At 33.5% G+C, this 23,161-nt stretch overlaps 1 protein-coding gene across 1 annotated transcript in view; it reads right to left on the bottom strand.

Annotated features, from left to right (window-relative positions):
• The window catches only part of LOC115890496 (pancreatic triacylglycerol lipase-like), an 85,537-nt gene that overhangs the window by 17,247 nt on the left and 45,129 nt on the right, over positions 1–23,161 (bottom strand). The window contains exons 6-7 of the mRNA XM_030910743.1: positions 13,863–14,015; positions 154–291 (exon numbers count right to left, since the gene is read on the bottom strand). Coding sequence (XP_030766603.1) covers positions 154–291; positions 13,863–14,015 — 291 coding nt within the window. The remainder of the gene's footprint in view (positions 1–153; positions 292–13,862; positions 14,016–23,161) is intronic.

Here is a 23,161-nt window from a genome sequence, read left to right on the forward strand (position 1 = left end):
CTAGCGGACAAACGAAGCACTTTTGTATAGAGGTAAATTGTGTCCAATGAACTTGTTTTGATTCCAAAAATACGTGGTAGTTCTATGTCCACGGAATATCGGGACACCCTGTATAAACAGTGTAAACTAGTAATATTTATCCAGTTTATATACCTGAAAATAAGGCTCTGCAGGATCTAGCCCCGTGATCCGCGCTAATCCAGGCACAAGAGATCCAGCGTATCCAGCCGTATGTGCTCCCAGAGAATGTCCAATTATATGGACATTTTTCGGATCCATCTCGTAGTTTTTCTGAAACAATTAAAAATAATTTTAGAGTACTCGAAGAACACTAATTAATTGTAAGCAATAAAATTAGGCTGTACTTAAACTGCCGTTAAACGGTAGCTTACTAAAATGCCGTTAATAGGTATGACGTCGTTGATGAGACGCACTTGACGGTTTTATGAAATATAGGAATTTTATAAGGACTAACCAACGCTATCCACCCCACCAAATAATCAACTTAGCCAACGCAACTAACCTTGACACTTGTAAAAATATATAAAAAACAAATATGAATTAGTAAAAACCAACCAACCCCACCAAATAACCAAATAACCAATGAATTAACACCCTCCAAATAACCACGCTAACCAACCCGTCAAATAACTAAACCAATCCACCCAAAAAGAGTGAAACCAATGCAATAAGATTACGCTATAAGCAAAAAAAAATAAAAAAGCCCTGATCTGGGGTGAGATTTGAACGACGGACCTTTCGCTCACGAAGCCATAGCCTCAGTCAAGGAGCCACAGGTGCTCTTGCAAAATGCCTATCGCTAGGCATTACTTTCCGCCGACATCAACGACCTCATAATATCTATTAACGGCATTTTAGTAGGCTACCGTTTAACGGCTGTTTAGGTACATCGATAAAATTATATAAATTGTACTGTACCGGGTGTTTTTCAAAAACGGCTCACTCGTACAACTGTTTTATTTTTTCAGAAAAAAAGGTTTAATATGTTAGTATATGGGACATAGATTGATTGACGTAGTCAATTAGTTTCGGTGTATCTGTACACGTTTCAGTCACTTACTTTAACGTAAATAAAACAACAAATTATTGAGTCTACCCTACATTATATTTTTACACGGTTTGAATAAAATTTCTTCTCTGAGATAAACCGTAATATAAGTCGGCCATTTCAGGTCCCCATCGCGCTTTACCTAATTTTTGGATAGGTTCCTTGCTTAATCTTTATCCAAAGTATTCATTATAATATATTTGTATGCATTTGGAGCATCTGCCATTAAATAATGTATATAAATAATCACCGTTATTATACCGTATAATCGAAAAAACGGCATCCAGTTGGCTTGGAAATGACGATCGATGACAGTGCTCATATAATTTTACATATAAAATGACAGTAACCTTCATTTCATAGCTTCATTTATTATTTTTATCGTTTTTGGACTATAAGACGCTTTTTTTCTAAGCTTTTATTTAAAAAAACATCTCCTACATCTTAATAATATAAAAAAGTTTAAATACGATATATTTTTAATAGAATTATAGCTTTATTAAAATAAAAAAAATTACCCGCTTATGATACGGAGAGTTCAGGCTTTGGTTCAGGTGTACTGAGGAATGAAAGACAGTGTTGCATTTCGCGGTAGAGTCGTCAGGGAACGAACGTTACGACGGAGACAACCTATCTATCGCTCGTGTCGCACTCATTAGAACCTAAAACAATAACAAGACATTGTCTGACCGCATGTTCCAGCTATTTATGAATGAGATGCTCAGTCTATATTTTATTTTAAGTCTATGTTGGTTTATGTTGTGCGTCATGTCAAAGTGGACGTCAGGCGTCATATCAACGGAGTTTATGAACGGTCTCGTGTATTTCAATAGTTTTAAGTTGAGTGGGGAAAATAGAACAGCACGACGGTAACGGAACGTCAAGTTTATACCATCCTTAAACAACGAACGAGTGGAAGTGGCAGCGTTTCTTCTAGCTTCAATTCGACTTTAGTATGTATCAGGAGCTCATAACTTGGAGAAGAAAATATTGTTGGCGTTGCTTAATTTTGAAACATCTTTATTTGAAAATGTTATACCACAAACTATAACTAACCAAATATATTGAGAATTGAGATAAATTAAGAAAAAAATATATAAATTAACCTGTGACTGTGTGTTAAAAAAACCTTGTATCCTATATCCTATATCCTAACGTCTTGAATTCCCAGCGTTAGGTAATTCAAGATGAAATTCTATATTGTTGTTATATAAAGACAGGGGTAACTTTGGTAACAGGGGTAACTTTGGTACGATTTTTAGGGGTTTTCGTTAATACAGTCCTTGCTATATGAAATAAAATACAAATAATTTAAACCTTCGGAGGTCATTTTAACTTCTTTATTATTAAGCGGGGTTTCCACATGCAAGGATTACTGGCGCCAGTGTTCGCCAGTTTATTGGCGCTATTACCCGTTTCTGTCTGGACACGGGTGCTTCTGAAAATACCTCTATAAGATGCGGCGGGCAAGCTCTGAATCATGTTTATTTTGTGGTGAAATAGACGACGTTGAACATGTATTCTATTATCCCACAGATGGAAGGATGAGAGAGATCATTTTAAGAAGGAGAGTGGACTGGATTGCACTGAAACGAACTTGATGAGAAGCCTTGAGGGAGGTGAATTATTATGGGAAACAGTAAACAAATGTATAAATAATATACTAAGTAAAAAAGTCCGTCGGATAACTTTGGGACAGATAAATTTTACAGGAAAATAGCCGTAAAGAGTAAAGAAACATTTTGTACCAAAGAAGGACGCACAGCTATACAGGGTGGCGCACCTCATTCGTCCACAATTTAAAATTATTTTGAAATATACAGGGTGTTTCAGAACTAAGATCCATACCAAAGTTCTAAATTGTATCTATTGTATAAGACATCTAAATTGTATCTATTCATATAATACTACATTTGTTATTTCCATCAATCAGCCATTAAACAATTCTTTTTGTATTTGCCCGATGCCCGGTAAATTCTATTATACCATAGTTTCAACACATTCTTTAAATCTTTTTATTATTTAAATTATTTTTTGAAATAAATAATTTGAAAAGATTGTGGGGTTTGGGTCCGCTTCCCCTCGCTTAGAGGTTTTGCATTTATGATGAACTCACACTGGGTTAGTAGAGAACGTTTAGTCAGAAATATGAAGGTCCGAGTTTTTTTAATTTTTACATACAAAACTTTTCCGATGTACTCATGTACCACCCTGTATGTACAGGGTTGTTCACCACATACGACACGGAGTTTTACAAATTGTAAGTTTTGGGTTCGATGAAGGACTATTAGTGGTACAATTTAAAAATAATTTTACAAGATACAGAGTGTCCCAAATAAGTAAAAAATATCAAAGTTGTATTTTTTTAAATGGAACACCCTGTATATTATTACATTTTTAGTTTCTACGATTAAAATAACGGTAAATTTGATTAAGATTTATTATACTTAAACCTTACCGTTTTTGAAATATTTTCAATTTTGTGAAATTGCAGTAAAAATTTTAAGGCTTCATTTCTCCAAGGGTATCAAAGTTTTTAATACTAAATATTTACTGAAGTTTATTTACTGATCAGTTTGTTGCAATAATAAAAATAATACTACCTTATACAGAGTGTCTAAAAATTTATTTTAAATAATTATTAGCTTCAAACGGCAATAACTTGTTTAATTTAAATGGAACACCCTGTATATTTTACGAGAATCAGATACACAATTTAATTGTCTATCAAATTATATTATACCATTTTTTACCTATTTCTTTAAGTTTCCGTAGAAAATGCATTTTCTTGTAATTTAGAACTTATTTATCAATATACCCATGGACTATTGACATTTTAGATTATTTTTAAAGATGTACCAAATTTTTAAAGAGTACAGATAGTAATATTGTCGATATAATTCGTTTATTTCATTAAAAAATAAAAAAACTGTTTAAATATTTGTTAAAGAGGACCAATTAATATGATTCCAGTATTCAAACTACATTAACTGACTGTTTGCGTTGATTAATAATAATTGCTCCAAATACTAAAAAACTGAATTTTGTATGGGCATTAGACAGTGTGATAAAAAGTAACACCTTAAAAATGATATTTCATTTTTTAATAAATGCTTATAACAACAGAGACTTTAATTTGATAACTTATTATTATATTGATTTCTGACTCAAATCCACATTTATTTATAATAATTTATTAACAAACACAATTTAGTATGTAATTAATTAGTATATGGGCGGAAATAATGGTGTTATATTTAATTAATGGTATACTCTTTTATAAAGATTTAAATAGTTTTCTTTTTGCATACAAATGGGCTAGTAATGTTATCGTTTTGCTAAAAACGATAATATTACTAGTCTGTACATTTTGTACATTTGTTGCTTTAAAAACAATCTAAAATGTCAATATTCCATGGATATATTGATAAATGAGGTCTAAATTATAAGAAAATGCATTATCTACGAAAACTTGAAGGGATAGGTAAAAAATGGTATAATACAATTTGATAGACAATTTCATTGTGCATCTGATTCTCCTGAAATATACAGGGCATTCCCTTTAAATTAAAGAAGTTATTGCCGTTTGAAGCTAATAATTATTTAAAATAAATTTTTAGACACTCTGTATAAGGTAGTATTATTTTTATTATTGCAACACAATAACCGATCAATAAATAAACTTCATTAAATATTTAGTATTAAAACATTGATACCCTTTGGAGAAATGAAGCTTTAAAATTTTTACTGCAATTTCACAAAATTGGAAATATTTCAAAACGGTAAGGTTTAAGTGTAATAAACCTTAATCAAATTTACCTTTATTTTAATCGTAGAAACTAAAATGTAATAATATAGGGTGTTCCATTTAAAAATACAACTTTGATATTTTTTATTTATTTGGGACACTCTGTATCTTGTAAAAATATTTTTAAATTGTAGCTCTAATAGTCCTTCAACGAACCCCAAACTTACAATTTGTAAAAATCTCATCGTTTAGCTACAATACTCCGTGTCGTATGTGGTGAACAACCCTGTATATAGTATATTTTGTCTGTTCCTTTCCTTTTGTCTTATCCCAGAAAACTTAGTTATTTATCTGTGGTTTTACCTGTACGGACCGTCACAGATGAACTCGAAATAGGAGCGAATGAAAACGACTGACGGACGCATCGATTCAATATACATATGATCCGATCCGAAGAGCCCAAACGTTCTAGTAGTCGAATCTCGGATCCGCCGCGCCGTTCCAACCGAGCGGATCAGATCGGCGATATCAGTTCCAGTTCCAGTGTATTAGAAACTAGCAGTGGGAACTATCGAATGAATACTATCGAAACATTCGATAGTTGCAATTCATTCGAATAATTCGATAGTTAGTAAGAAAACATTCGTTGAAAACTATTCGAATAAAAATTATCGAATAGATCCGTCATCTGCCTTGAAATATTGTATTCTAGTAATTCGGCAGCAAAAACCATTCATTTATAAAATTCATTCATTTATAAAATTCATTCATTTATAAAATTCATTCATTTATAAAATTCATTCATTTATAAAATTCATTCATTTATGAAATTCATTTATTCGTCAGGATCGATTATAATAAAATATTAACTGAATTTTAGTTGTCGCCCGGCGACGTAGGTTTTTTTCCGAGAAAGCGGTCGGTGGCAATGCTATGAAAGAAGCCGGCATCTTTGATTTTTTGCGGAGTCATATATAGATAAGGACACATTATTTTTTTTTATTGAGGTGCTAGTATTTACACAGAAAATACATTATGAAGGGCGCTGTTGCCATATTTTTGTATTAGTTGATATTAGCAAAGAATATTATTGTTTGGCTTTAGTTAGTTAGGGATAGTATGTCTATATATTCTGCATTTTTATTAATATTCTGTTGTTACACTGCAATAATACTTGTTATTTTGGATGTAGGAAAATTATTTTAAGGTTTTTTAAGCAAAGACTGGTTTAATAAATAATAATAACAGTAATAATTTGTTATACCTATTAACAACAAAATTTAAAATCATTTAATATAAATATTTTTTTTTAAGTAGTAGCAAAATATAAACAACAAATTAGATGTCAAAATTATTTATATTAGATCCTATTTAAAAATAATATAGTCTCTAATTTTTTGGCAACGTTGGTTTATTAAATAATAATAATTACAGAACTAATTTGTTATATTAACAACAAATTTTAAAATCATGAAATATAAACATTTATTAATTTTCTAAGCAAGCGGTGTAATGGAAGGAAAATATAAATAAAAAATTAGAAATCAAAATTATTTATATTAGGTGCCTTTATATTACTATTTAAAAATTATATTTACTTTTACTGGCATTTACTTGGACTTTACTTAAAATAAATGAAATATTTCTTCGCAAAAAACTACATGTAAGAGAATTAGCATAAACAAAATACAAACATCGTTAACTTTTTTTTAAAATTGGCACGTGTAAAATTTTCATTTTAATTTTCTCACCCCATAGTTTGAGTTCGATAACCATTTATTTAACCAACCATTTATTTAACCACATTACTTAAATATAATTATTAAGTTCCAACTAATTCATAGGTATTATTAAAACATCTAAAATACAAATATGTATTTTTAAAATTAATTGTAAGTTCATCTCATCTCTCTTAAAAATTGCTACTTCTCAAAATTTCCCATTAAAAAATAGACCATATACCATATAAAATTAAATAATTGAAAGATCGGACTACGGAAAACCACACAAATTATCGAAAAAATTTTGACCACCTGCACATGCACACAATCGTCAATAAATAAAATTAAAAAATAACTACTATTTTAGTATTTTAACTATTTTAATAAACGCAAAAATAGCACAGTATTTATACGGCGAAGTTATAAAAATTTGGAAGAACCAATAATGCACTGACGCATACAAAATCCAAACGAATACTAAATTTCATTTATCAAAAGCATTCGATAGTCGTGGCTCAACGATAACCATTTAGTCGCACGGCGAGGTTTGTCACATATGCTTTAGTTTACAAATGAATGAATGATTTTATTCGAATAAAACCATTCGATAGTTGAAAGCATTCATTCATTAACCATTCGATAGTCTAATTCATTCGATAGTTCCCATCGCTATTAGAAACAGCCGAAAAGACAGATTTCCAAGTCCTCATCCGTCCGTTGTCAGTCACGAAACAGTTGCACGAAAGTGTTAAGTCCAAATTTTGTATCAGGATAGCATAAACGCGCGGAGAAAGGAGGACAACGCCAGTACGTACGTGGCTTGTTCCATGCAAATTTCTCCCTATATCGCAGTGACCTCTTAAAATATACATCTTACAATGAGTATACGTACTCGTAAACGTTTTCCTTGAAGTGCCCGCGAACCCTTCGGCTTCATACTTTCCTGGTCCGAATTTTGAAGATACTGGAATTATTTTGTTTAAAAAGAAACTTTTCATATTCATCACAATTTAATTTTATCTCTTCGACGGAATCGAGCTTAAAATTTAATAAGCGTTTCCGTTTAACAACGTCGAGTAAATACCATGCTGTTATTTTCGTATAATGATATTAGGGAGAGACTATCGATTTTCTGTCCTTTAAGAAGCTTTAAATAAATATTGCCTTTTATGGTTGGAGGAGGTAAAGAGTAGTTTATTTGAAAATAAGTTTCAATTTTCTTTATGCAAAGTTTTAAAATACTTCTTTTAATTTAATTTTTATTGAACAGGAATATTTATTTACAACAATGATATACATTTTATGATTATATTAATTGTCTTATTTCGTCAATTAATAAGAGAACGAATCTAACGAGAAACGAACGGTTCTCGGTTCAAAACGCGTTCGCGGGTCCGTTCACGATCCCAGTTAAGCGATCATTTGAATACAAATTTATTAGGAGACTATGAGATTGGCGTGGTTAGTGTTAATAAGTTGCCATGCGGATGCCACTCTGCAAGAATAGAATAAATTATAATAAATAGCAATAAATTTAACAAAAAGATCAATCATTTAATATCTCACTTCACACTGTCTCACTCCATTATTATTTAATACTGATTAGAATGGTCCACAATAGAATTCGCACTATTTACTACGTAATACAGCATATTTTTGGTTAGTTTATTTAATGATATAACCGATAATGTACACACGGCTTTGGGTGCCGATTGTCGTGCACAGAGTCTATAGACTCTGTGATTGTATAAATGAACAAAGAGAAAAGAGCAAGAATTTTCCCAAGCGCATGAAGTTGAGCTCCGGATTAAGTGGATAGGTAATAATTTTCTCTCCCCGACTTACAAGATTGCCATAGCGATTCACTTCTAGACATGTAGGTAAATGATGACTAAAATAAACGACCCAATATTTTCTCTTGCCGACCAGTATATTATCGTAGTCTTAAAGAAATTAGAATAAAATAAACTATGTTAAAAATTTTCATTTATACTACTGAAATGAAGATAATATATCTAAGCTAAATGTAATCTATTACAGTTGTAGTAAAATGAGTAACTAATTGTCGAAAATCCAGATCCAACCCTAGATGCAACATTTTTTTGAAACGTCTACTTATGCGGTTTGAAATTTTGTTGTAAAATCTGGCAATACCGCTCAGAAGAAATGTACCCACCCATACCCACCCAACTTTTTTCTCTTTTTAATACATTTGATTTGCCATTAAGCTGCCTACATCACTGTCTTACACGTTAAAATCCTATACACAGAGTTGGCCTGTCCCGATCGGTATAAATGTAATGTATAATTTTACGGAATTTATCAGGAGCCCAGAAATTAGCTTATGCAAATCGGCGGTTTATGTAGAGCAGGAATATTTTTAAAAATTCCTTCTCTCTAAAGTGCAAGAAGCATTTCATGTAACAATTGGGAAAACAACGTTTTTAAGGTAATTCGACCCTGCTGAATTCGAATCTGCCTGTTGTCAAAGCGAAATTTGAGCCAGAAGTCCAGAATCCAAGATGGCGGCCAAAAACAATTTTTTCGTATATTCCCATTGTCCGTTGACTTAAAATAGTGTTTTAAACGTATGCTTGGGGTTTATTTTGTTTGCGGAACAGCTTCTAAAACTTAGAATTTACTCATCTTAAGCAGAGCATATGTTTAAAAATGGCGCCCAAAATGGCCGCCAAAACTGAGTAGGTTCTTAGTTTATAGTTCAGTAATTGGGAATTTTTGCTTGGAAAAAACTCCGGAAGTTTTGCAACTTTGCAGGTTTATAGGTTTTGGGGTCCCTAACTAAAATCCATAAAATGCATATTTCCAGACTTGCCGCCGGCGCCGCCATCTTGCCAAGATGGCGCCCAAAATCGGTATTTTGCGAATATCTCGAAAACTATGCATTTTTCACGAAAATTTGAGGAGAGCAAAATTAAAGAGAATAAAATTCTATAAAAAAGGTTTTATGAAAATTTTCGCTAAAGTCAACCGTTTAGGCACAAAATCCCTGAAAATTTTACAATTTTGACGTTGTCCGATGCCTCACTTCCACCTTGTGCGATTTTCCCATTGATCTTCGGCCAAATTTTTCTCGCTCATCGATCTTCTATATCATTCATTATTGTTCCTTCTATTCCCATCTGTCGTCTAATGCCTTAATTTCTGATTTTGTCCTTCCGTGAAATTCTCATTGCTCTTCTAATCGCGTCCATTTCTGGTGTCTCTAATTTCCTTTTGTTCCTTTTAGTGAGTCGCCATGTCTCACATTCATAGAGTAATATCACAGAATATCTAGCTACGCAACAGAAAAATACTCGAAATGAAAGAGCTAAAATTGCACAAATAAAATACTAGATGGCGCGACAATATCATAATCAGAATATAATTGGAAATTTTCAACTTTCGGTTTTGGATCGATGTAGATCGACGGCACGTCGACGGCCTTGAAGCTCGGCTAAAAATGCACAGTTGCCAGATTCAAACAGACTTTAACTGGCATCCCATTCTTTTTCTGGTGTATAATAATTCCTTTCTATTCTTCGTTTCTTGTCAGATACACTTATATTAATTATTCGTTTGGCTTTTAAAATAGTTTTAATTTTAAGTATATTATTAGAAAACATATGCTCTCAAAATACATTTTTAATATATCTACACTACTTTATTATGTTAACTAAGAAAATAACTTTAACTACCTTTAAAATTAATAATATACAGGGCGATTGATAGTGATATTTATTAATGCTGAAACGTTAGTAATGAAATATACGTTTAATAATAATGGAAACGATTTATTAAAATGCAGTACAAAAAATGTTAATTGACTAAAAAATACTATAATAACAATTTTTTTCTGTTTGCCACGTTATTTATATAGACCTAGGTAGATTTTAAAAAGTGACACAGGTACAATTAATAATATATTACTTAAGCATAAAAGTTGCTGTCACCGACATCGTACAATAAATTAAAATTCATAAAATAAATTAAAATTATTAATTAAACAAATCTTTATAAAGAAACGCAAGTATATCAAATTTGGGCCCAATCGAACGCCAGGAAATGGTATCGTAATATGGTACTACATTATGGTACCCCTTGATATGCTTCATGCTTCCATAATATTGCAATGTCATCAAAAATACGCAAGTATAATCAAATATAAGCCCAATCGAACGTCAGGAAGTGGTCGTAATATGGTACTATATTAAGGTACCACTTTATATATGCATCATAGTAGATGCATTATAGTACCATCATATTACAATGTCACCGAAGATACTTACTATACCAAGTTAAGCCCAATCGAACGCCAGCAAATGGTATCGTATATGGTACTATTATGGTACCTCTTGATAAGCTTCATGGTACCATAATATTGCAATGTCATCAAAAATATGCAAGTATATATCAAATATGAGCCCAAATGAACGTCAGAAAGTGGTATCATAATATGGTACTATAGAAGGTACCAATTTATTTGCTCCATGGTGCCATCATATTACGATGTTACCGAAATTACGTAGTATACAAAGTTTAAGCTCAATCAAACGCCAGGAAATGGTATCGTAATATGGTACTACATTATGGTACCCCTTGATATGCTTCATGGTACCATAATATTGTAATGTCATCAAAAATACGCAAGTATAATCAAATATGAGCCCAATCGAACGTCAGGGAGTGGTATCGTAATATGGTACTATATTAAGGTACCACTTTATATGCATCATAGTACCATCATATTACAATGTCATCGAAGATACTTACTATACCAAGTATAAGTCCAATCGCACGCCAGGAAATGGTATCGTATATGGTACCTCTATCGTATATGGTACCTCTATGTACTATTATGGTACCTCTTGATACGCTTCATGGTACCATAATATTACAATATCTCTGAAGATACGTAATATACCAAGTTTAAGCCCAATCGAACGCCATGTATCGTAATAAGGTACAATATTACGGTATCACTTGATATGCTTCATGGTACCATATATTGCAATGTCATGAAAAATACGCAAGTATATATCAAATACCGTACGATACCGAAAAAAACGGCGTCCAGTTGGCTGGGAAAAGACGATCGATGACATTTCCCATATAAATTTACACATAAAATGACAGCGATTTATATTTCATAGCCATCGCTAACGCCGTTTTTTCCCGATCATACGGTATGAACACAATCGAACGTCAGGAAGTGGTGTCGTAATAGTAGAACAATACTTATTATATTGTCGCCGAATTACAATCAAAATTCAGGATTCAGTTAGAATCAAACGTCAGGAAGTGATTTTAATTCAGCTCGTAAGATTTAACTCCAACTAACATGGCGAGTTAAATACTTAAACGTTTGAAAAAGAGCTCTAATCTATTTTAATATGTTTAAATGATGTAGCAAATTTGAAGCTAGGCTTTATCAGGAAATATTACAATATAAATTACACAATGGCAACACTGCATAAAATTCTTTTAAATTTCGTTTGTAGAAAACTGTTTTCTTTTAAATTTATCGGCCTCTGTTATGTAGTAGTGAAACTACCGCATCAAAATATCTGATTTGGAGACAGGATTTTAAAGCCTGTCTCCTTTTGAGACCTACGATTTTATACATGTAACGAGGCTTCTGTTGCGTAGCTAGATATTCTGTGGTAATATGCTTTTAATTAGTGTCCCGTATATATTATATTTCCTGTTCTTTGTAATTTCAGTGCTCCATAGAATGCCATTTATGCATCTAATAACTCTTCGTACTTGTATTACTCGGTTGTTTATTTCTCTATCGTCCGTTCCATCTCCTATGAATATCGAACCTAGGTACCTACCTGTAATCTTCACATGCACTAATTTACATATTAATGTCCAAAATAAGAGAGTGTCTGTAATTGTTCCAATTGAAAGGTATTTCGTTTTTTTCTGTATTTACTGTGAGACCCCATTTCAGCATATTCTTCAATTATTTTTCGCAATATATATTCCACGTTGTCTTTGCCTGGTCGTCTGCAAATTGCAAGATGACTAGTTGAGTTGACCGTTTTTATTTGTGATTTTCCTCCATGGTAAAGATTTTGTACAGCTTTCATTAAGGCTGCGTTAATTCTGGATTCGTGCAATACTTCCCATAATTTTATTATTGGCACTGAATTATAGGCTTTTTGTAGGTCGATGAATGTTATATGAACTTCCTGGTACATTGCAGATTTCTTCTCGATGATCTGTTTCAATGCAAAAATATCTGTACAAGATCTTCCTCTGAAACCATTCTGCTCTTATTTTCGTAGGTGGAGTATTCCTCTTCAATTAGGTTCCTAAGTATTCCATAGAGGCGACTTAAAGTGCTGGTGACCGAAATTCCCCGGTAGTTATTGGGATCCTTCCTTGATATTATTATTATAGAGGAGATATATGCATTTTCCCATTGTTCATGTACTGGACTACTGGATGGTCCTTTAACCATTGATTTATTATGTTTGTCAACATTCTAAACAGTTTTTCGCTTCCAGATTTAATTTCAGAGTTCCGCATATACTCCCTCTGGGTCATAATATGCTCTTCCATTCTTTAAGGACATTAAACACTAAAGCCTATAAACCTGACTATAGAAATTTTGGTAAAAATGTTTAAATTTGTTGTATAATTATGGTGCAAACGATTGTTTTATTTAGATTAAAGCTGCAAAAATTTGTTTAAACCGAATATTATTAACGCTATGTTGGTCACATTATGCCGTGTTCAGCAACGTTGTCCTTTAATACTTGACAATAATTGTTGAATATTTATTATATAGAGGCAAATTCAGTTACATTTTCATGTTTTTTCTAATTTTCTCTAAAACGGTATGGATATTTGGAAAAGTATGAACGGGATTAAGGTGCCCGGTGGCGATGGCGTAGAGATACAGCTCTCGTCTACCAATTCAAAGGTTCTGGGTTCGAATCCTACAGCCGGTATTTGTTTAAGTACCTAGGTCGACTCAGGCTTAAATGAGTACTTGGGATTCACAATCCTGAGGTAATAATAGGCGGCTGAAGCGTAGTGGTAGTCACATTACCTTCTCTGTAACTTGTATAACCGAACGGCTCTATATACGGCTCTAATATTATTATTATAAACAGGGTTAACCATTTTAGAAGAGAAGCAACATTTTTATGAGTGTATTGTTCTCAAAATGTGAAATGACAATCCGGGGACATACTGTATTTGCTATATTTTCTGATCTATCGAAGAAGCAGACTATGATAGATAGATATAGGTTGATTCGCCACAATTAGATAGTAATTCAAAATTTAAAAATAGGAATAACCTACCTACTTACCACAAGATAGTTGATGAGATATGCTAATTCTAATCCAACTAGTCTGGTATTGGCTGTGGCTTGAGTGTAAAGGGGCAGACTTCCACCAGCCCAGTCAACTACAATGACATTTAGGTCTTCAGCTTTGAGAAGTTCGTCTCGCATATCTTTTACCTGGTGAAAAAAAAACAACAATAATAATATTATTTTTGATATTATATATATTTCCGCATACAACTGTTAGTTACTCCTTAGATATAATAACTTTCTTTTCTTTTTATGTACCTAATAGAAAAAATTATATTTGATTTTTAAGTGTTTGTTGTTTTGGTAATAATCTTTCTATAAATCAACATTGTATATTATTATTCTACAATAGATTTTAAAAATCTCTTAAAATGCATAATGTACAAAAACTACTAATATTGATTTCAAAACATAGACATTTACACACAGGAATTCGGTATGTAGCATTATCCATTTCAAATTTTCATTGCTAATTAACGTGTAACAACCATTCAATGTAGCAACAAATTATGTTTAATACTTAACATGGTTTGATTTTGATTTTTAATTGCTAACAATTCATAATTAGTATTTAGATAACCTGATTATTTTTTCTTCTGTTCTTTAATTAGATATAATAAAAATGTAATATAAAAAAACTCGAAACAGTTCATTACTAATTTTAATTAGTGACTGGACATTATTAATAAAAAGTACTCTCTGCCTACCATTTCTATATATACAGGGTGAGTTTCCTACGATGTTCTCTATGGGTATCTCGAAAACTACTGGAGATAGAGAGTCGGTTAAATGGGGAAAGAATTGCAGTTTTGTGGGGTCATAAATATGCGCCTTTCAGATTTTTGAAAAAGTTCATGGCTTATATTTAAAAAAAAACAAATTTCGGCTATTTTAAAAATTGTCCCTAATTCCATTATAAGCTATTTTAGACAAAAAGTTTTCAGATAAAAGTTGTAGATAATCATATCCTTAATGAGATTGTGTCCTCCGTTTTTTCTAAAGCCTGCCATTTTTGACATATGGCACAAACATAGGTTTTTTTTAAATGGAAACCATAGCTGGCCATGACTTCATAAATAGCGCCATTTTTTAAACTTTTCAGCGATATAAGATATAATATGTTTTCTTCGAAAAATTACTGAGTTATAGCCGATTCTTATCATTTTTAAACAATTTCACTTAGTTAGCCATGGAAACAAGTTTAATCGTCTTTGCTCTCATAAATGTGAAGCTGTCACATCCAAACTTTGTATATTACAATAAACAAAAATTGTAAATATTAATTTTTCAAATGAAGAAAAGCGTGTAGGGTTACTGGTTCAACTTTTCTTGACCATACATTTTCGAGGATACGTTGATCGGTGAATGTTACGTTTTTTAGAAAACGGTTTTTAAGACATGTTAGAAAAGTTAAATGTAGTTATAGCCAATTTTTATCTTTCTTGACTAATTTCACTTAGACTGCATAGTATTCTTATTCTGATATGATTTATAATTTATAAAAAGTCAGAATATATTACTAAACGGTTCTTTACAATTTATATTACACAAACTAAAATTATATAAAATAATATAATATGTTAAACAAGTGCGTATACTCAGTGCACTTATGCCCATTAGTCAAATTTGCTTTTTTAATATATAAGTTTTGTTTTATGCTAATGATGTTTACCATAAAAGGTCGGAACTGACTATAGCAAATTTACTCACACAAATTGTATAAGTACATAGAACCATGTAGGTACCAGCAAATACGTTTGTTAGTGCAAATAATTAGTTTCATTAGATGCATGCGTGTAAATTGTACTTCCTGTTATGTTATAGTAAATATTCTGGGGAAGATGTACGAGGCTGGGCTGAAAATTAATCGGCCTAGTTTTCGGCAAAACTCAATTTATTTCTTAACGTAGTCCCCGTTAAGCTCTATACACTTTGTCCAACGATTCTCCAATTTTTCGATGATTTTTCGATGCCCTTCGAATAATACGATTTTTCGAAGTCCTTAAAATAGGCCTCTGTCGCAGCGATGACCTCCCCATTTGACTCAGATCTCTTACCACCGAGCCATTTTTTCAAGTCTGGAAACAGATAATAATCGCTGGGCGCTAAATCTGGGTAGTATGACGGATGAGGAAAGAATTCGTAACGCAATTCATACAGTTTTGCCATTGCGACTGCACATTTATGCACCGGTGCGTTGTCCTGGTGGAAGAGCACTTTCTTCTTTGCTAAATGCGGTCGTTTTTGCTTCAAATTGGTGTCGAATCGGTCCAACAGCTTTGAATAATATTTGCCAGTGATCGTTTTGCCCTTTTCTAGGTAATCGATATGAATAATACCGTGCGATCCCAAAAAACTGTTGCCGTGACCTTGTTGGCAGACAGACGGCTTCTTTGGCTTTGACTCGCCCTGAGAAACCCACTGTTTTGACTGTTCCTTCGTCTCTGGCGTATTGTGATGGATCCAAATTTCATCCACGGTTACAAAATGGAGCAAAAAGTCCTTCTTATTGTGGTTAAACATTGCCAAACACTCCTTTGAAGTTGTCACACGGTTTCGCTTGTTGTCGGCATTGAGCAAATGCGGCACCCATCTGTCTGCGATCTTCCTCATTCCAAAATATTCGTGCAATATATTCTCCACTCGTTCACGTGACATGCAAACAGCCCCAGCAATCTCGCACACTCTTATCCGTCGATCGTCAATTACCATACCATGGATTTTATCGACTACTTCTGGTGGGGTGACCTCTCTTGGACGGCCTGGACGCTCATCATCAAAGATGATCGTACGACCGCGTTTAAATTCGGCAGTCCCATATTTTACTGTTGATAACGAAGCTGCAGAGTCCCCATCTTCTTCAGAGATGGGGACTTCAGAGAGTCCCCATCTTCTGAGAGCCTTCTCTGTGTTACTCTATGGATGTGAGAGCTGGACACTGGATTCACAGACCGAGAAGAGAATAGAAGCCTTCGAAATGTATATATACAGACGGATGCTGCGAATCTCATGGGTACAAAGGATCACCAACAATGAAGTACTCCAGCGCATGCAGAAACAAAAAGAGATACTGAACACCATCAAGGAAAGAAAAATGCAATACCTGGGTCATGTGATGAGAGCTGGTAGATACGAAATACTGCGCCTCATAATAGAGGGCAAAGTGCAAGGGAAAAGATCAGTAGGAAGACGCTAGAACTCATGGCTAAAAGATTTGAGGAGATGGTTTGAACGCTCGTCTGCGGAAATCTTCCGGGCTGCAGTTTCCAGAGCCACAATTGCCATTTGGATCGCCAACCTTCGGCAGGAGAGGGCGTGATAAGAAGAAGAAGAGTCCCCATACACATTATTCAGTTTGATTTTGATCTCATCGTTCGTTTTCTTTTTTAAAAACAAGAATCTTATCATTGCGTGATATACGATTTTATTAATTTTTGTAAAAATGCAAAATCTGTTCGCCACTGTCAAGTACAAACTAAGTGACGCAGCTTGCTGAAAATTTGACAGAAGTCACTTGAAAGATAGTTTTTAGAAAAAACAATTGCATTTGTTCCTAGCGCCGCCAACTCTTGCCGAGGCCGATTATTTCTCAGCCCAGCCTCGTAATACATTACCTAAATAAAAGCGGCACACACACAATTCGCACAGCTAGAACATTATGTTATTATAGTTCTATAATTTTTGAAGTAACACCAAATGAAATAAAAAGTTCTAGCTTTTTATTTCATTTGTTGAAATTGCTGTATCTATAAAGATAAAGGAAGTACCACTCTAGCAGTACTCCCTATCCTAAAGTAAAGTAACCTTTTGTGTGTAAGGGTACCAAATGTAAGGGTACAAAATGTGTGTAAGAGTACCAAATTTCAAGAAAAACGGTTTGCCAATGTGCTTAAAAATAAACAAAATACATTATTTTTATTTAACCTTTCGAGGGCTGTAACTTCTTCGGAAAGCATTTTAGGGCCTATGTTGATAAGAATTTTCTGTTTAAATTTTACCTGTAGAATCAGCCACCGAAGTTGGATACACTATTTTTTGTTACCCTGTATACTTCATCCAATATAACATTTTCTAATTTGGTGAAAAACTATCCGTCAAAGCCAATGACTAAAGAATATAAGGATATGTAACGCCCATATACGGGCTGCAGCAGAATTTGTGACCTTATAGACGCCATTCTTTTGATGGCAACGAATGAGTCTGGTCACCAGCGACAATTTTAGCGAATTTTAATAGTTTGTGTGTATATGAACTTTGTATAAACTTTATTACAATGGTGATTAGTTGTTCAGCTTTCAAGTGTAAAAGCAGCAGCGATAATAAAGAGCCAGGAGTTACGTTTTCATAGGTAAATAAACAGCCCGCTCCACCTTTTTAGCGTTTTCTTAGTTTTCTTATTGAATTCGATAATTATTTTTCTGATATTATATGTACTTGATGTGCGCTATACGTCGATACTAGTTTTGTACCTTTTCTTAACATTTTAATACTTTTTTTCGTAATTAATTAGTATGATACCACCGTATACACCATAGGCATAGTCAAAACATTTATCAAAAAATATAAATCTCTTCAAACAGCTAGGTTAAGAAAAATATGTGCCACGGCACTGTTTGGTGACATCGTCACAATTTGCTCTCGGGTGTTATTTGTCCTTGGATTTTTTTAGTCATTAGTCAAAGCAAACAATACCACTCAACAAAGTCAGTGTTGCCATACAGAATGCCAAATCTAAACGAATTTCGGACTTCCATTGTCTTTATTTATTTTTTATTAACACAACGTTTCGGTCAGGAGGATCACTGACCGTTATCAAGCGAAGAAGCCGTGGAACTCATGCTTAAAAGCATTATATCTGGTTATAAATATTATGTAAGTGATACTTTATACAGGGTGGTTCGAAATGTATTCCGGAAACTTCGGCAGCAAATTTTGCAGATAAAAATAAGTTCTTATAAATGTATGTCCTAAAATGCTTAGTTTGGAGTTTTCATTTTTATTTCGATTTTTTCCAATTAATTTATGAAGTAACGTCAATATTTGGATGAAAATTGGTGCCTGGCAGTTTTTTGATATGAGAAATTTTATTTTGATGTCAATATGACTCCTACTTGTAGAGGGCGCCATCTACATATTTTTTAACTGGTTTGAGGAGTAATAACTTTTCGTCCGTACCTGTATAGAACTACTAGTAAAAAAATTAACCTTTACGAAGTTTTTTACATAAAAAATATCTCTTGGTAAAAATCGCTACGAGTAATGGTTCTCGAGATATTTGGAATCAAAATTATCAATACCTATCATCATTGACATAATAAATTAAACATATGTTGACTAAATAGTTATTAGACTAAAATCATACATTTGAAATATTTTTGTGTCAGAAGTACAACTGAAACTGTTTTATCATCATTTTTTAGCAGAAAGTTTCTGATTCATTTAAAAAAGTAAAAAAAATAATAATAAAAATTTTTTTACTCCATAGTTTTATACAGGTATGGACAAAAAGTTATTACACTTCAAAACAGTTAAAACACATGTAGGTGGCGCCCTCTATAAGTAGGAGTCATATTGACATGAAAATCAAATTTCTCATGTCAAAAAACTCCCAGACACCAATTTTCATGCAAATATTGACGTTACTTCATAAATTATTTGGAAAAAATCGAAATAAAAATGAAACTTCTACACCCTGTATCTCCGAAACTAAGCATTTTAGGACATACATTTATAGGAACTTTTTTACTTATTTTTATCTGCAGAATATGCTGCCGAAGTTTCCGGAATACACTTCGGACCACCCTGTATATATCACTATTTAAATTAAAAACTTAAATTAGTTCCTACTAACCTTTTCTTTATGAATTAATATAAAAGAAGCCTAACAGGATAAGATGCTTGCACGGTATGATATTTAAATATTTATGAATAAATGAAAGTAACATTTTACTTTTTGTCGCTTTTGGATACTCTTTCACCGTTTCCTAACGATAATAAGTTCAATAGACAGACGAATCTGTTCCGGTCCTGTATCTTTAGCCGGAAGGCCACATAGAAAGTCCGCTTTTTTCTGTAACACTGTATTTATTGGTTTCACGAAACTGGATAGGTGTGAGATTAAATGTCGACAGAAAGTAGTAAAGTATGAGAATGTATTCCAAACCAAACCAAATATGCTCAAGGTGGTTTGCCATTGCCTTCCTTGAGGTGGCGGCTCGTTGGTCGCTCTATTTAGATAAATAAATATTTTTATTTAAATAAATAAGGCGACCGTACTGGCTGGAGATCGAACCCAGTGTCTTCCGCTCCGCAGATCGACACACTAACGCTGAAGCTACTGCCGGCTACAAAAATAAAGAGTTATTCCGTGGTTTAAAAAGATTTTTTAAGAATGTCAATTATAAACTTGGGTATAGTGCTAATAATAAATTACAACTATTAGGTAATCCTAAAGATAAAACACCTCCACTAGAAAGGTCGGGTATTTATGAAATTTCATATAAGGATTGTAATCAGAAATATGTTGGGCAAACTAGAAGATCAGTATTAACTAATAGATTTAAAGAACATATTATGGCTCAAATAAGATATGGTACACCGGATAAATCTATACTATTGTATAGAGATTAATATTTTGAAATTGATTAAACAAGTCTTAAATTACAGGCAATTAAATGCATATGGGAGCGTCCACATTAATAAATGTAAAGATCATATACTAAGGGCTGGCAAAGGTTAGTCTTGGGTCGAGATTTCCGTATGTAAGAGGAGGACAGTAAATACGTTGCCAAACGTATGAAATAAACCGAAAAACTGTGCACATCGCTAAGAGACGTGGAAGGGGATATAGCAGATTTGTCGCAGTTGACCGGTCGACCCAATCAATACCTCTGTCAGTACTTAAAGTTCTAGGGAAAGATGTACATCATGCGTTCAGCTTCACGATTTAATTACGTCTCGTGATGTAGAATGTAGAATGTTTAGGAGGGGAGTCAATCACCGCGACCTTATAGATCTATTGTGTGCCCCTTTCTTGAGTTATAACGAGTTATAACTCATCATACAGTCTCAGGGCTTTAAGAAAAGCCAGTATCTGAGACGGCTCCACAGAGGCCAGCTCTCCATCCTCGACATCAGACGTACCAAGGTTCATGGCACGAATGGTCGTCGTCTCGGCGCACTCAGTGATAAGGTGTTCTGGTGTTTCCCACAAAATCTGCATTCGCCGTTGTTTCTCAGTTTCAGCCTACTGAGGTGTTCGTTGAGGAGACATTGTCCTGTTAGAAACCCGTGACAATCCGAAGATTGTTTTTACTTAAATCAAGGAAACCCTTTTATTTTTCTCGGTCATAAGTTCTAAGGAACTTTTTCAAGTGTCTTAGACCGTTGGAGGACACCCATTCCAAGTTACGGATGGAGTCTTCCAGATTCTTCAGTTCCGCTTTCAGTTGGTTCCCGTTTGGAAAACAGAACGGTTCTAGTCCAGTTAGTGGAGTGTTCGCTCCTTTTCTAGCTAGATCATTTGCTTTTTCATTGCCTTCTATCCCTTGGTGAGCAGGTACCCAGAGTAGAAGGACTTTATTTTCTTTGCCTAATTTGTTGAGCTTCTCCAGGCATTCTTTGACCAACTTCGAATTGATGGTTACTGAGTTGATCGCGTTAAGTGCTGCTTGACTATCGGATAGGATGGCAATTTCCTGTTCTCGATAGTTCCTATCTAAGATAAATTGTACGCATCTTTCGATAGCGCAAATTTCTGCCTGAAGAATACTGGGGTAGGTGCCCATTGGTTCGGAGTATTCAGTTTTCGGCCCAAATACTCCTATCCCTGTCCCTGCTTTGGTTTTGGAAGCATCCGTATACCACATGATGGTATGGTCTTTTATATGCTGAGTAAGCGTCTCTTTCTTCTAATCCTTTTTATTACTCAATACTACAGTGAGGTGTTTCTCAAAGTTGTAAATTCTTGGTATGTCATCCACTGGGAGTTGGAGAAGTGGAATTTTCTTTTTGAGGGTGTTCCAAGCGTGTGTCTCGTGATACTTAATTTGTTTATTTATTAACGAGTCATTGTAATTTTCCCTATAGCTTGAATTTTTTTAAGTGCAAGTTAAATGTCATGTGTTAAAAAGTTGAGTTTTTAAATTATCGTGATTACTGACGTTTTCGTTATAAAAAAAATGACACCCTAACGATATCCTTATAATTCCATTTCAGATGCTCAGAAACATGTCTAATGATTTTATCTAGTTATCTCTTGAAAAAAAGTGTTTTAAAAATAAGCGGTTTGCGATCGCGATTTTACTTTACTTGGTAGGGAAAGGCGTATTGGCAACGCCGCAACAGCACACCGTCGCGCGTCGGTCGGTCGCATTTCTCTCACTCCGACCTAATAAGATCCCTATACGATTTACTTCCACACATATAAATGCCGACCCAAAAGTAACAGTTGCCAGCACGGTAAACAAAAATCATCAAGGAGACCCAAATCGACAAAACAACAAGATACAACTTTAAATCAGTATTAAAGTACGTAAAACATTTTTTTAACATGTACTTTTGAAGTGTATTTTTTTAGCGCGCACAAAAGTATATATTAAAAAAATGATTTGCGCGCCGCAACCGATGTGAACGCACTTTTAGACGCTCTACACAATTGTGAGAAAAGTCAGTGGCGCACATGTTTTTTTTTAGAAAAATATTCCAGTGATAAACCATATGCACGTCCCCGGTGAATCTGTCGACACTTTTTTAGCATTAAATTATAACGCCCTTATAGTAACTTTTACCGGCAAAATTTCATTAGAATCGCCTAAAGAACTTGGAAGAAAATTTTAATAATTCGAAAAAAATGTAACATCTTTTACCCCCTGTGGCTAAGGTGGCAAAGCAGAATCGGACCTATGTTAATATAAAAAATAAATAATATTTTGACGTTAAGAATCTCCCCACGAGAGATGGCACATATTTTTTAAAACGCCCTGAATAATGTATGCATTTTATGAGAATTGCATAATTTATATTAAAATAAATAAACACTGGTGTCAAAGGTATTGGCAGTAAAAATTTATCGTATAATTATTTTTATACAGTCTATTGGTGTTATTAAACGGTCATGAGGATTAGTCAAAAATTTCAAACTTACCCAATTTGACAGAGGGGTATCTATAAATCCATGTATTATAAATTTTGTCTTCTTATCGATGTCCAAGTTAGATCTTTCTATAGATTCATTTTTGGCTTTAACTATTTGTCCCTAGAAGTAAAAGAAATTTTAGAATTTAAATATTTAA

Source organism: Sitophilus oryzae, unplaced genomic scaffold (genome assembly GCF_002938485.1).
Source record: "Sitophilus oryzae breed Bouriz unplaced genomic scaffold, Soryzae_2.0 scaffold_87_pilon_pilon, whole genome shotgun sequence".
Lineage (NCBI taxonomy): Eukaryota > Metazoa > Arthropoda > Insecta > Coleoptera > Curculionidae > Sitophilus > Sitophilus oryzae.